This window comes from Nanorana parkeri, unplaced genomic scaffold (assembly GCF_000935625.1).
Source record: "Nanorana parkeri isolate BGI_ZX_2015 unplaced genomic scaffold, ASM93562v1 scaffold424, whole genome shotgun sequence".
Classification (NCBI taxonomy): domain Eukaryota; kingdom Metazoa; phylum Chordata; class Amphibia; order Anura; family Dicroglossidae; genus Nanorana; species Nanorana parkeri.
Window position 1 is genome coordinate 506,994 of NW_017306692.1, and position 14,862 is coordinate 521,855.

At 39.9% G+C, this 14,862-nt stretch overlaps 1 protein-coding gene across 1 annotated transcript in view; it reads left to right on the forward strand.

The window, feature by feature from the left end:
- The first annotated feature begins 1,634 nt into the window (after positions 1–1,634).
- The window catches only part of THBS2 (thrombospondin 2), an 89,028-nt gene continuing 75,800 nt past the window's right edge, over positions 1,635–14,862 (forward strand). Inside the window, exon 1 of the mRNA XM_018559982.1 lies at positions 1,635–1,946. Within this exon, the coding sequence (XP_018415484.1) occupies positions 1,925–1,946 (22 nt within the window). The 5' untranslated portion in view covers positions 1,635–1,924. The remainder of the gene's footprint in view (positions 1,947–14,862) is intronic.

Consider the following 14,862-nt stretch of genomic DNA (forward strand, 5'->3'; position numbering starts at 1 on the left):
CCCTCCCGCACTATGAAAGTTACAAGACACGTAAACATATTGCCGTACATCTTCCCCTTACAGGTGATATTTTACACTTTTACGCAGTGTTTCAGCAAAGGGGACAAAGAGGAGTGCAAGGTCCATTTCGAGCCATGGCTCTAAGCAGGTCATACACTTGTTGCGTTTTGGCTAAGTCTGAAATTCAAGCTGTATGTGGCTCAGGTGGCTCCATGTAACAAAAGTTGATTGTTTACTCAACTTTTGTCGAAAGAGACAGTCTGAAAATTTTCACCTGAACAATGATGCTATCAGGTATTCTGACAGCGGCTATAGAATAGCGGCTATAGATGTATCCACGCTAAACAGATTGGATGGGGGAATCAAGCAACATAGACAAATGTATGGTGACATGGGACTTTAGGCTGCATCTAGGGATTCCTGCCGCAAGACCCTATGGATTCTCGTGGCAGGAATCCCAGGTGTGTCCCTACAGATGCAGCCGCTGTGCCCATTCAAGTTAATGACAGCGTGACAGCAACTGCATCATCAATGGTACAATTATCTGTGGTGCGGGATAAATGATTGTCCCTGGATATAATCTGTCTGCATAGAAGGAAAAGCATCTCTCCTGATCGATTACATGCGGTCAGCTGCTGACAGATGCGGGAGCTGTCATCCTGTCATTCACTTAAATGGGCACAGCGGTCACACCTGTACCAACACACTTGGAATCCTTAGCCACCGTGTCAATGTAGTCTAAAACCATTTAACCACACCAACGTTTTGTCACAGCGCATGCCACTTTCTTATCACCCTATAAACTCTCCTCCCAGGTTTACATCCCTGACACAGCGTAATGTCATCTACTAGCAAGATGTGAAGATAGGTCACCAGCACTTTGCAATGCAAAGAAAATATTGTTTATTGCAAATAACCACTAAGGTCAAAATTACTAACGTTTCGGGGCCGTGCAGGGTCACTTCCTCAAGACGACACAGTGATGATGTCACTGTGTTGTTACTGTGTCGCCTTGAGGATGGGACCCCGCGTGGGACCCTACTCTCTATTCATTTTGGAGTGCTGGTGACATATCTTTACATCTCTGAGGTTTTGCACGGCTCATCCGTGGCAGTCACTTCGAACACCTACCTACACTGGGCACAACGCTGTATGGTGTGCGGCAGGCACTCTCAACAATCTACTAGCAAGATACATGCTTAGGAGCTTTGAGGGTTAATGAAATCATAGCTATAATGTCCCCACATTATCCTTTTGGCTGTTTGCGCTGGCAGGGACAGCTTTGTCCGTTCACGGTCACAAGTCTGCGCTGGCTATCACCACATTTTTTTGTACAGATATACAATGACCTGGATGAATGAGAACCTTCACAGACATATCACCACACTGACTTAAAGGAATTTACTGAGACAGTCTCCAGTTACACTGATGAAGTAGCTGCTCCAAAAGTTACTTTCACAAAGCAAACGTGCCCCCTCGAAAGCCCTGCTTTTACTACTGGGGACAAAAGACGCAAGTGATTCCTCCCGCCCCCACTTCTTCCTCCCCAGCAAGCTGGGAAAGTCCTCCTCATACACAGAAGGGGGCAGGCTTCAGCATCACCTCCACAACATTACATTGTCAGGTCTGAACACTCTTATGTCATTCCACACAGGAGTGAGCTTTTTTTTTTTTTTTTTTTTTTAACTTCTTGAAAATGCTTCCTTATGGGGCTGAGTCTGATTGACAGCATGCAGTGGAAAGCTGACTATATAAGTGAGTGAACTGTTCTCTATTATCCATTCTAGACAAGGCTCCCCATACGTGCAGTTGGCTGCCTCTACAAGGAAGGAACAATACTTTTGCTTTTTAAGTCATTTGAAGGTCTTTTTTGTTTGATTTCTGCCTTCGTTCTGATTTTTGGATTGGGAAAAGATCAGGTTTTATGAAGCTTGTAACAAAAAGAGGTAAGCTTTCTTTGTCTTTACTTTTGTCCCATCCATGGTACCTTTTTATTTTATGTGTTAAGGGAGATCAAATATGTGCTGAGCAGATGGGGAGAGTTTTATTTTTACTTTTTATCATGTGTTTTTAGTTTTAAAAAAAACAACAACAAAAACAAATCTGTAGGCAAATGAAAAGCAGCAAAGAGCAGCTTGCACTGACTTGTTAGCTGTTGGTGGTACTGCTTGCTGGGAGTTGTAGTGCTTTAGTTTCATAACTTGTAGTTTTTTAGTTTCATATTCATTTCCAAATTATTTTACATGCTTGGGGGAAAAAACTATCTGGCATTTAAATTTAAACTATGGGCAACATCGAAACCGATATATAGGAGTCCTATAGTTTAATAACTTGTAGTCCTTTAGTTTCAAGGATTTATAATAATTCCCAAATAATTTTTAATGCGGGAGGCAAACTATCCGGCATTTAAATGGGCAAAATAAAAAATGACTTATATGAGTTCTTTAATTTCATCATAATTTCCACATTTTTTGTTACCCGTGGGGCAATGTAAATTGGAACTATGGGCAAAATAAAAAAAATGACATATATGATACAGTATGTCAGTAACATTAACACAGCAGGCTTTTTTTTTAGTCCCCCCATTAATGTTGTTTTTTACCTGTAGCCAATAGAGCTTCCTTTAACAGGGTGACAACACTGGCCGCTCTACAGTGAAATCGTGCCATAGTGTTGTCACCCTGTGGACAGGGTATTCTTAGATGGAGATGTTTTAAATAGACTTTAAGTAAAGGACAAATTTAGCTCTAGCTAACATTATTTAAGCTGTAAAGCTGGTCACACATGTGGCCATTTTCATGTATTTTCCAGCACTTTCAAGCCACGGGGATCACAAACATGATCACAAGTAATCGCCAGAGTCCTAACACTCACACACTCACAAGTTTAATTAACCACCAATAGTTGGTCGATTGAAAAGTCAAAACTAAGGTAGAAATTAACAGCTTCAATATCGTTTATAAATCAAATGGAATCAACCAGGACAAAACGAGAGCAATTTTGGCGAATGCAATTGGACTTTTTTGCTGCGTTCGATTGGGCCATTTTTTATCCCATATCATTGTTGTTAAATAAAAGCGTCATTTTTGCTTTTGGTTTTTGCGATTTTGATAAAAAACTTCAATGTTCCTAGTAAATTTTTACGTGTATGGCCAGCTTTAACTGACTGACTGTTATAAGCAACCCTGGAAGTGTTATATGGTTTGTCCCAGCCTTCATCCCTACTGATTTTGCTGGACAGCTTAATTTGCATGTAAATGTGGAGAGATATGTAAATATAGACATGTGAAATAAAAAAATGAATTCATATACTGAATGCTATTATTAAAAGTATTTACCACATACAGTTAACAGAATACAATAATTTGGGGGTTTATTGGTCCTTTAAGAGCTGTTAAGATTTAATACTGTTGATGTTTCTACTAGAGTTGAGGTTTACTGGATGTGAGAGTCACTGGATTCTTTGACTATTACAAACGTTACTGGGCTCTGATAGCCCATAACTGGCCCTAAAGGGATGCAGGGGGAGACCGCTCTGTGGTATACACTATAGCACAGTTACCAGGGAGATACTATAGAGTCAGTTACAATGGAAGGGGGTATATTATTAACCATCTCTTGTGCATAGATTGTAAGCAGCATTTACTTTATTCTTTAAAACATTTACTTTTTGTTCATCCTATGACCTGTAGTTTTCAATCTGACAACATTTGGCTGCCTGGAGGACTGCTGGGTTTCTTCCAATTTCATTTTATTGGTTTAGGAATGGACACGCAATCATTAGTAAAGTAGAATCATTTTCGCTTATAGTGCAAATTCTTTTCTGGACAGTATCTGGCAGGTTTTTTTTCTTTATACTAGAAAGTGTGTTCTCTAAATAAGAGTTTGAAAATGATCTTCTAAAAAGTAGCTAGTAGTGTGGACAGCCTTAGGAAGTAGCCTGTATTAGACAAAAATGTAATTTAACATTTGGGCTAAGCAGAATAATGCAAGAAGGTGTAAATGTTGTTACTAATTTGTCATTATCAACCTGTATTGAGATTTATCATGAAGCCATAGGTTTATCAGATGCATTTTTGTATCCGTTATTACTCTAGTCCAGTATTTAATAAGCCAGTAAAAAGTAATTCAGCCAACAGTTTGAAAATGATGGTATGGAGACCCAAGTGGTTTTCCAGTTAGTTTCTATGCTATAGATCTAGCCTGAGAGCTACAGTCTAAGCAGATTAAGCTGGTTATGCCTTCTCACAGTTGTGTATACTGTATTTAAACAATATTGTTACAGGTTACAAATGTCAGGTTACAAAAATTAAAACCTGACATTACCTTCTTGTGGCAGTGTGCTTCTCTTGAATTCACTATTAGTGGAACGTGCTACAATTTACAAAATTGTGTAGACTTTACCAAAGTCTGTACTTAATGATGCCTGAAATCATTATCTTGTGCTTTGTGTGTAACTGGAAAAATTAGGGGATGAATTACTAATGGCTGCTTTGTTTCTGAGCTCAGTACACTAGTAAGCTTGCTATCTTGTAGACAGCCTGGTCTTCCATCCATGTACAACCCTATGACCCCTAGCACCTTGAAAGTAATTATCTATCTTTATGTTAATGAAATTGGTTGCCGTAATGTACTTCCTCTTGCATATCACCATTCTTCTTAACCCAAATTATTGGATGGAGTTGATGTGAACAGCAGACTGGGACTTGCTTAGTACTTTTTTTATGTGACTTTCTTAAAGCAACCACATCAGGGGATAAAAATACCCAAACAGCAACACTGTGAGAAAGAGGTAGGTTGATACCGGTCCAGTTGATGGTTCACTGAAACTTTGCTCATACCGAAACTATCCGTCACCTCTGGTGTGTCGAATAGCACATTCCCTTGCTAGCTGCTGTGGTTCTTCCCTCAAACTCCTAGACACCTCAGGACATAGTAGTGATGTAGAGGTCAGTGGAAGAAACAAGCTTGCATTCATCAATTCAACTATGCATTCTGCATTGTACCAAAGTGTGCTTGATGAGAATCAGGCCTTCTGTCTGAAAGTTCAAGTTGAACTGGAAATGCATATTTCAATTGGACATTGATCTCAAGCACACTAGCAGATCCAACTCCCCTATGTTATGGAAAGAGGGAGAGGGGTAGATGTTCTTTAGTCCTAACACAATTGCTGTCCTAGGGTTACATTGCTGCTCTTCCATATATACAGTAAAGTGAGTGAGCAGTGTCACTGTAGGAAAGGAAGTATGTTACCAGCCAGATCACTTGGTGAAAATTAAGGAAAAAATAAATCTAAGGTGGCCACCACATCCAAAGGGCTGGTATGCTGCAATATAGTCTTGGGTTTAGATACACTTTAACTTAAAGAAAAGTATATTCAATCCCTAATATGATTTTGTAGGCCAAGGTGCAACCATGCCATGAGCATTATTGCCTCATACAGGTTGGTCTCATGTAGATAGACACTCATGTCCTGCTCTTAAAAGAGAACTATTGGATTAGTGTTTTTCCCCACAGTTCCCTTTAGGGTCACCGGAGGATATATACTAACCTCCTTCCGTGACCCAAAGCTCAGTATATGGCGGGCTATTGCCCGCCATATACTGAGAGCGCTGAAGCCGGTATAAGATCCGGACAATACTGTCTAGATCCACCCAGCTTCGTGAGCATTTGAAACACACATCAAATGTAGGTAAGCACATTCTAAGGGCCAGTGTAGACCTGGGCGATCCAGTTTCAATGGGGGTACACCTGAGGTGATTTCAATGGGGTACATCCGTGTGGCAATCACAGAAAAGAGGTGCATGTACCTTTTTTTGTGATACATGACGTGTGGCGCGTTAAAAAATAATGGCACCGCCAGCGCGATCGTCAGTGGTGGGCGACTCCATGACCACGTGGCAATCCACGCGGTATTGTGCGCGCAGTCTAATATGCTTCAATGGTGTAGTGTGGTTGGCAGTAGACATGTGAGATTCATTTCAGAAAGATTTGTTATTCGGACGAATTTTCGTTATTCAGAGATATATCCAAATCTCCGAATGACAGAAATGATGAATGAAAACTAATCCTAATTTCCGATAACAAAAATTTCGGACAAATTAGTTAGCGGTAGTCTGTACAAATTTTCTTTTTTGGATGAATTTTCCTTGCAGCAATGTGTGACATTAGACAAAAGAAAAAAAAAATGCCTTTTTAATTAAAGGGGTACCCTGATGCTAATAAACCCAACCCAAATAAATCACAACAACCGGGTCAGGGTTGGGGGAAGAGGCCCTTGTCCCCATCGGCATAGGGACACTTGTAAGGTTCCGGGAGGGGGGGCGCTTGATCATCCCCCCCTTTCCTGCCCTGCCGGGCCTGTGCTCGGATCAAGCGTCTGGTAGGAATTTTAGGGGGAGCCCCATGTTTTTTACCCCATTTTTGGGGGGTGGGGTTCCTCCTTAAAATTCCTACCAGACCTAAAGGGTCTAGTATCAATTGGGGGGGGGGGGGGGAGGACCCCACGCTTTTTTTTCTCTTCTGCAGACTGTAAAAAAATGTTTTCACTTTGCTGCAACAAAACTCGGGTCCGAAACAAATTGACTTTCGGACCCGAATCCCAAAAAGTTAAATAACGGAAAACCTGAATGAAAATTAAAGGAAACACATTATTTTTTGCTGGGGAACATGTCTAGATGGTAGTTCTGAGACCTTGTTTGACCTGCTTTGCATTGTGTTTCTTTGGACCCTGCAGGTGCATTTGTATTGTGGGCAAAGCAATGAAAACGCAATCTTTTGCTGCGTTTTGCATTCAACCACCAGTGTTTGAGCAGTGCTGCTTTTCTAATTCAAAGTGCAATGTTTCAGAGCAATGCTCAAACCCTATTGTCTTTTAACTCTTGAAAAGAACAACAAGCACTAATAACAGAAAAGGGTTCACAAACTATATAAAATTGATTTAAAACAAAGATTTATAAAGTAGGTGAAAATGTAATCACTGGGAACATTTATTTTGATCCTTTAGTATGCAACTTTTCTTTAAATAATGACAAATCAACTAGAGTGTGTGTTTCTGTAACATGAGCATTCACATTTTTCAGCCAACATGATTACGTCTTGATACAAACAGCCTGGCACACAATCACAGAGTGCACATGTTAAATTATAACAAAGGAAACCACTTAACATAGCACACCAGCCAAGTCAGCCCCAACATCAGATCTAAAATACATTTCCTTCAGCAGCAGAGGCCAGCAGAGGTTGTCCACTGCTGTGCTGTTAAGCATCCAAACACTCTGTGTCTATTTTGTACTCTCCTCAGTTATTATCTGCTCAATAAACAGTATAATCTAAAATCGTAATGCACAAATTACGCCTTTTGTTTGCACATGCAGTAATTACTTAAGATGTGAAGAATTAAAGGTCAGTCCTCCGATAGGATATATTTTGGTTTTTGGTAAATACTGGAGGGTTAAACCACTTAACACTTTCAGGGTTATTCACAAAAGGGTGAAGAGTTTGGAGAGGGCAGGAGAAGTGAACAATCTAGGCCAACATAGCTGATTTGTAAAGTGAGCTGAATTGGAGAATGTTTCCAAATCAGCTATGTTGTCCTAGATTGTTCACTTCTCCTGCCTTCTCCAAACTCTTCACCCTTTAGTGAATAACCCTGTTTCTTGTATATCTCATGGATTTTAGTGGTGAGATCTCTGCATTTAAGTTACAGGATCTGCACACTTACTACGGCCATTATAAAGGGTTACCACTGGTGGTGTTGTTGGAGTTTGTATTCATTCAGTATAATGGGGAATGCAACAGAGGATGGTGAGCCAAGCAGAGGTGGGAAGGTACACACCAAACACCTAGGTGGACAGGCAGAAAGTTGGGAATTATGGTAGGGAGATCTCATTGTAGAAGTACCCAAGACTGTCAAGAAAGCTGAAGCTGATTTGACCCTCCATGCTCCACCTATACCCAAATATCACATTTGGGTGTCCTTGTTTTGTAATTTCCCTTTGATTTCTGGCTGAATGGGACTGAAGACTGGCTGAATGGGACTGAAGACTGTCAGGCTGTGGTGGTTGGGCATGATCAACCTTTCCCAGATATCAGATGCTGGAGCTTGAATTTGTATATACAGCAGCTGTCAGGTTAAGAAGGTCTTATGAAATAAACATGTCCTGATTTTCAAATGCTTTTAGTAAAAGAGGATAACTACATCCACAGCTTTCCACACCATTGCAATGGGGCCAGGTCTTGCACCCCTTCCTGTACTTTTTAACATTTTACCAAACTATTATTAAGCCCCCCACCTCTTTCCCAGCTTAAAACACAACCATAAATGAAGAAAATGTCAATTGAAAGGGGCCAAGTATATACACAGAGATCAATACAGCACAGGTACTCCTAGGACTTGGCACAATGAGTATCTTTGTGAGACAAAAAACGTTATTAGACAGCTTGCATGTCGGCGGGACCTGGAAGGCTTGTGCTAAGTTTTCTGAGTGCTCGCAATGCCAATGCCTGTGAGTGCCCAAAATGATATATATATTTATAATATTTATTTTTATTTTTTTCTTATTATTAATGCAAGCTTTCTTCCAACCCTAAGCAAAAGGCCTGTACTAGAGAAGCAAATATGTACATTCTTTTTTGAATAGGGAAATTGTCCTGTATTAGTTTATCACTTTACTTTAGGGAGAAGTATTGAAAAGCCTATTTGGGCATTGCAATGTGTGGAGTCTGTGCTCAAACCTAACATTCTCATAGTTTTGGTTGGCTGGGGTCTAGGATGTAAAGACATAAGCAGTGAGATGGAAACCTGATATAAGTTCTTACAAGTCTGCTTTAACATATAAATATTCTATCTGCTGGAAAGGAATGGGTGTGGAACAGCATGACAGATGGCTAAGTCCATTACATTTTACCCTCAAGGGTAAAATTTTGTTTAACACAAAGGTGTCAGATTTTTATGCTTTCAAGTATGAAGAGTCATTCTTCGCAAAATATCTAAGACCTAAGCTATGCTGGTAAGCAGAGCTTTTAGCACAAGTGAACCTGTAGACCTTTCCTTTGTGTAATTTTACAGATGGTAATTGAAAAATTAGCTGCGCTGACTGCTGGGCTCACCTAGTTTTGGAAAGGATCACTTGTAAGGCTGGGGTTACATTTTTCCACTACGGTGCATTTTTAATAGCACTGCAACGCACTAAAGCAACGCAGCTCCAACACGCATGTATTGTAGCGCACCACAATGCACAATAACACACTACTGTACATTGTGGTGTGCTGCAATACCAAAAATGTCAGATGTCCATTTCTTTGGATGTATTGGTGTGTTGCCAGTCCATTTGTATGAATGGGCTGCCTTAATGCAACGGGTGTTAACGCATGTGTTTTAACGCAATGCACTGCAAAAGAGTGAACCCAGCCCTAGATATCAAATTTTAATGTAGCTTATGATAATGGAGTTAAAGTGACACTGAACTCAGGAGTTAAATCTTAAAAATGCATTCAAGTACGAAAATGTACCTTATTTGTGTATCACTCATCTATACATCCTGAAATCATCTCTGAATTCATGCTGACGCTGTCCTTTCTTCTGGAGGGTGACTACTTTTGTTCCCCGTGGTCCCTATGTGTGTTGTAAAGTAGCCACCACTCCAAGCTCACTCCTGTGATAGAGTATACTCTGAATACAAATTAGTAAACTAAACATGAGCTTGTAGTCCATCACGGGAATTATTCTTTCTATTCAGGGCAAATTGATAGTGCGTGTGAAAGGACCCCCTCCACCCCCTTTCTAGTGATTTCCTACTTATTATAGGCTACATTCACATATAGCGTTTGCGTATCATGTGTGGTTTTCCGTGCAGAAGACCGCGCAGCAACACAAACGCTAAAATCTTACATCTGCATGGATTCCGCTGGTTTGCAGCTATTACTATATTCGTGAAAGTGTGGAATCCGTCAAAAAGTCACGATCGGACTATTCTGCATGCTGCACAGTTTCATATCGCATGGCCGCCGCAAAAGCCTGAACAATGCACATTAAAGTGCATTGTTTTTTATGTTTAGAGCGGCTCTGCGCGTATTCGACCAGCTGAATACACACGGAAATCCGCTCCTGTGTGAATGGAGCCTTACTTCACCATAGACGGCATCAAAATTAGAGCCTAGCAGGAGTGGCAATTGGCACTGTAAAGTTGGAAGAAGTTACATGGTATATATAGGAAGGAACAGGTATTTTGCGCTAGGTGAGCTAAAGCTACCTAAATGGCAAAAACCTACTGTATAAATTATTTTTTTCAGGTAAACATGTCATCACATTGTAAAGTGTAAACTGCGGTGTACCAGAGATGACTGCATATACCATCAGCTTTTTCTCTGGGCTCTCGGTAACCCCATAAACTAAGCTGAGAAAGTTAGGCAGGGTCTGTTCCTCCCCACCTACAAAGCTTCTCTAATGGTGGATCAATGTGAGGGGCATTGTTATAGACCGGTAGAGAGGCCATTGAGAGGGCTAAACCTCAGAATTTTCAGCTCAAGTCATAACCTGCATAAATCACCACACTCATTTACACAAGATGAAATAATTTTACAACAGACCTTTTGTCTTGAATCATATGTGGAACAGTAATTTACTGTGCTGATAAAAATGACAGCAAACATGCAGCAAGGAATAAAAACAGAAAGCTTAACGTGGAAGTTAAGTTGTAATAAGCAAAAATTGCTGATTGGCAGGCTATGACCAGAGACGGGTTAAGTCTTTTCTGCCATTAAAGCATCTAGCTGCCTGTCAGCAATTTTTTTGTCCCCTGTACACTGAGTCGTGCATGCACAGCCAGTTCTTGTGCTTGGCATGCTGAAATGGAGTAACTGTGAACATGCATGGGAGTTACATCATTGGGCCCGGCCAATCAAGCATCTGATGACTCAAAACCAGGAAGAAGATGGGGCAAAGATATCAGCACCGGCGAGGGAGAAGTGCAGCAGTGGAGGGAATTGCTTTGGCAGGTAAGTCTGCCTTAATGTGGTAATGTGCTGTGCATACTTGCACCTTATGGCTATAAGTTTCAGGGTTTTTTCAAGAAACTTTACCTACGCGTTAAGCCAAGATGCCTCCACCTCGCATTGCCTTGACTGGATACCTGAGCGTTCTCTCAGAAGACTGAGGCATTATTTTGTGGGGGATGTGCCTATAGCTAGGCAAATAGGGCCTTTTAGAGCTCATGTTGACAGACGTTCTTTTCAAACGTTGCGTTTGCTATTAAAATGCATATGCATCCAAAGGCAGCTTTTGACAAAAAATAGCTGTTTGGCCTGCTTTGCCCCCAGTTCAAATGCACTTCAAAAGCATACTGCTTCCAAATAAATGCAGCACAAAGCTGATAAACACCGCCTATAAACTGCTATGTGTACTGCTCAAATAAAATCAATGGGATTTCAATGACCTGCATTTGACATGACTTTCAAACATGTCAAATGCATGAAAACAACACCCATCACCATGAACCCTAAAGCCGGCCATACACCTTGCGATTATCGGAAAGGATTTGTCACCACTGCTGTTCTTTCACTGTCCGTTCACAGTCTGGGGACGGGGAGGTGTCCTACCTGTATTGTTAAAGTGCAGAAAAGGAACGCCAGACCACTGACCTGCCTCTGCTGTCAGTTAAATCTTTGAATATCTCTTAATTAGATGGACAGAAATACAAATCCTTTTGCAGATAAATAAGCTCCCATATATGTACTGTATAATAACTGTGTATTTATCGGTCTACATGGAGTCCAGCTTTAAGTACCCCAACGCTGACTATACGCGCTTTGTTTTCTCTTTTCCAGCCCTCCTAAACTGCTCCAGCGGCTGCTGAATACCCATTCAGTGCCTGCATCTAATTGGAAGCAGGCACTGCTTGGTTGAAAAATCTCAGATCTGGGGAGTGTTGCCAAAAGGGCCACCCACAGCTTGAATTTCAGCCTGCTACGTTATAATATTACATCTAATAAGAAACCTATCAGTTAGGTAATTAAGTTGTGGAGGACATAAGAAGGATGCACTGTGTGCCAGAGGGGGACATAAAAAGGATTCACTTTACAGTTGACTAAATAACACTGTGAACACTAAGGGGTCTATTTATGTTTTCACACAAGATTCACACAACTTTCGCCCATTTTATAATTGGATTTTATTGTGAAAATGTGTGAATACTTATACAAGTAAACCCCTAAGAGTGTTTATATGGCAGATTGTATTTTGTGAGATTATTTCTTATTGAACTGTTAAAATATTCTTAGTGGATTGATTGGAATTTTCTTTAAGCATATTCAAATGGCTGGATAGAAGATGGTTAAACTGGAATTTCTGGCAAGCAGTTAAACGTTGAAAGTAGTTGAAATACATGATACAATATATGCTGTTAACTTGCAAAAAGATTAGCAAGCTTGCTTTGACTGACAGAGTTAAGGAAAGAGGTGGATAATATTCCAAAGACAGTATGATCTAAAGCTGGTTCTAGACATGAGATGAAGCCACCCAACCCCGCTGCTTTTAGAATCAGACAACAACCTCCTGTTTATAGGCCCAGCAGACATCCCACATATCATCTTACAGGGAAAGATCAACTGGATAGAAAAAAGTTCTTGTCCAAAAAGTTCTTTCAAGTAATGCTGGTTGGTGTCTACTGTTTTTTTCCTCATCTTTTTAGTTCACAAATATAAACTGGTCTGTATGTTTAAATGTGAAACTCCATGGCCATAGACCTCTCACAAATGTTAGGCTATGCCTGCATATCTGACGTATCGGGCATTTTATTGGTATTCTCTTAATGCATATCAAAATAGCTGGAAGAAGATGATTAAACTTACTGGCAGTTAGTGACTGGTATATCTAAGTGGGATTTAAAGTTTGCAACTGTATTAATTCTGCACATCTCATCTGCACATCACATCTAAGGTTGTTTGCGAAGCCCCAGGCCATTAAAGGAGGAGATGACATGTGCATATGGATATATGATATATGAACAGAGATTTTCACACTAACCCTTTTGCACAGCTTTTGGCAACCATCATTTTGACTTCAGCCACTGTATGAGGACCTCCATTTTGTTCTATGATAAATGGTGGATACGCTACAGGACATACCAATTGTCCTAGTAGGTCCACAAATCAGTAGAGCAGTAATGCAGTTTTGTGCATTTGTGGTATGCTGATCTACAGAAATAGACATACTTTGCATGCCCTAATTCATGTCTTCCAGAAATCCAGGTACTTGGAAGGTGGTGGGTTTTTAGGAGTGGTTGTCCTTTAGATAAATATGATCTCTGACAAATGGTCTTGAAGGACCCCAGGTGCCTGCATAAAAATTGGGCTTTCAGTGTGTTGGCCACTTACTGTTGGAGTTTAGATTATGTTGATATCTCTATGTATACTCCTGAACTATTTGAATATAGTTTTGAGAGTAAATGCTGTAAGGGTGACTTCAAACTGTAAATTTTTCCCTTTCATTTTTTGACAGGTGAAATAGAGGTATTTCTAAAGACCTCCAAGGTGCCCATGATTCTGAAATTAGTTAAACTTGAAAAATGCCTTGCTGTCAAAGACATGCAATAATAATAAGGAAATATTAAATTTTAGGAGCTGAAATTGAGTTTCTTCATATTGTTGGGAGAAATTCATGAGAAAATTGCAGAGGATCTACTAGTGCCCTAACCCTACTGGAGCATGGTGTTGAATTCAGGCCATAAACTCGCTCTGTGGCACTTGGATTAGGAAAAGACCAAATTACCTATTATCTAGCAAAAAAAAGGGTCTCAAATAAGAACTGTAAATAAAGTCTGTAATGCCCGGTGTAAACTACTTTATGTCTGTGCTTATGAAAAAGGTATAAACGGCTAATTGTTAAGGGTTTATGTATTTATATGTAGTACTCTTAGACAGATGTACAATTTAACAAAACCCTAAGGAGTATGTTTAAGAAAGTGGGTGAGATTTCTACTGCCTGCTTAAATCTCTTATGTTTGTATTTAGATAGAAACCAGTAAAGGACTGTGTCACCTATCTCTTTGGCTGTTTATTTTTTAAACACCTGCAAAATCTTTTAGACATCTGTAAATAAATGTGGGAATTGGATGTCACTTCTTACAAAAAGTGTAATAGAACATATTTCTCTTAAGTAACACAGGATTCTGAAAGTTAGGGAACACATGCAGCAAACTCAGGAGACCAAAATGTATATTTACAGTTGACTAACTGAACTTAGGACTTTGGCGACCATGTGCTTGTCTAGGTCCCCACAATAAAGAGTAAGTTTACTTTACAAGGTTTACTAGCATGAGAAACAGGAAAAGAACTTGTCAGTTCAAAAACAGGAGGTGAAAGGGAATATAAATATGAAATATTGCATATTAAAATTATGCAGTCTTCTATCCAGCCAGTAGATGGAGCTCTACTATATACAGTATTCAGCTTTTCTGGGTTTCAGGTTTATATGAATTAAAAAGCCTGAATGAGTCATCACAAAAGTAACTTCTTAACAGATGGGTCAGTATGAGGTTTCAGAAAAAAGTAGACTTTTCAGCTTGCCCATAATACTTTGAGAGCTTTGAGAATCCTTTGTCATGAAGTTCAAAAACCTATGAAAAATTGATTATGATATATATATATATATATATATATACACACACACACCATCCCCAAACTATTTTAGTTTTCCTTTTTAAGACATTTTGCCAAAACACCATCAGATATAACCCATCTAAAAAACTGGCCATGTTTCCACACACAATTTTTCTGGAATCTGAAACAAAAGCATGGAATTATTTCCATGAATAGACTTGTGGTTTGCCATTCAACAATTCTGACCCTTCCCCCCCACCCCCC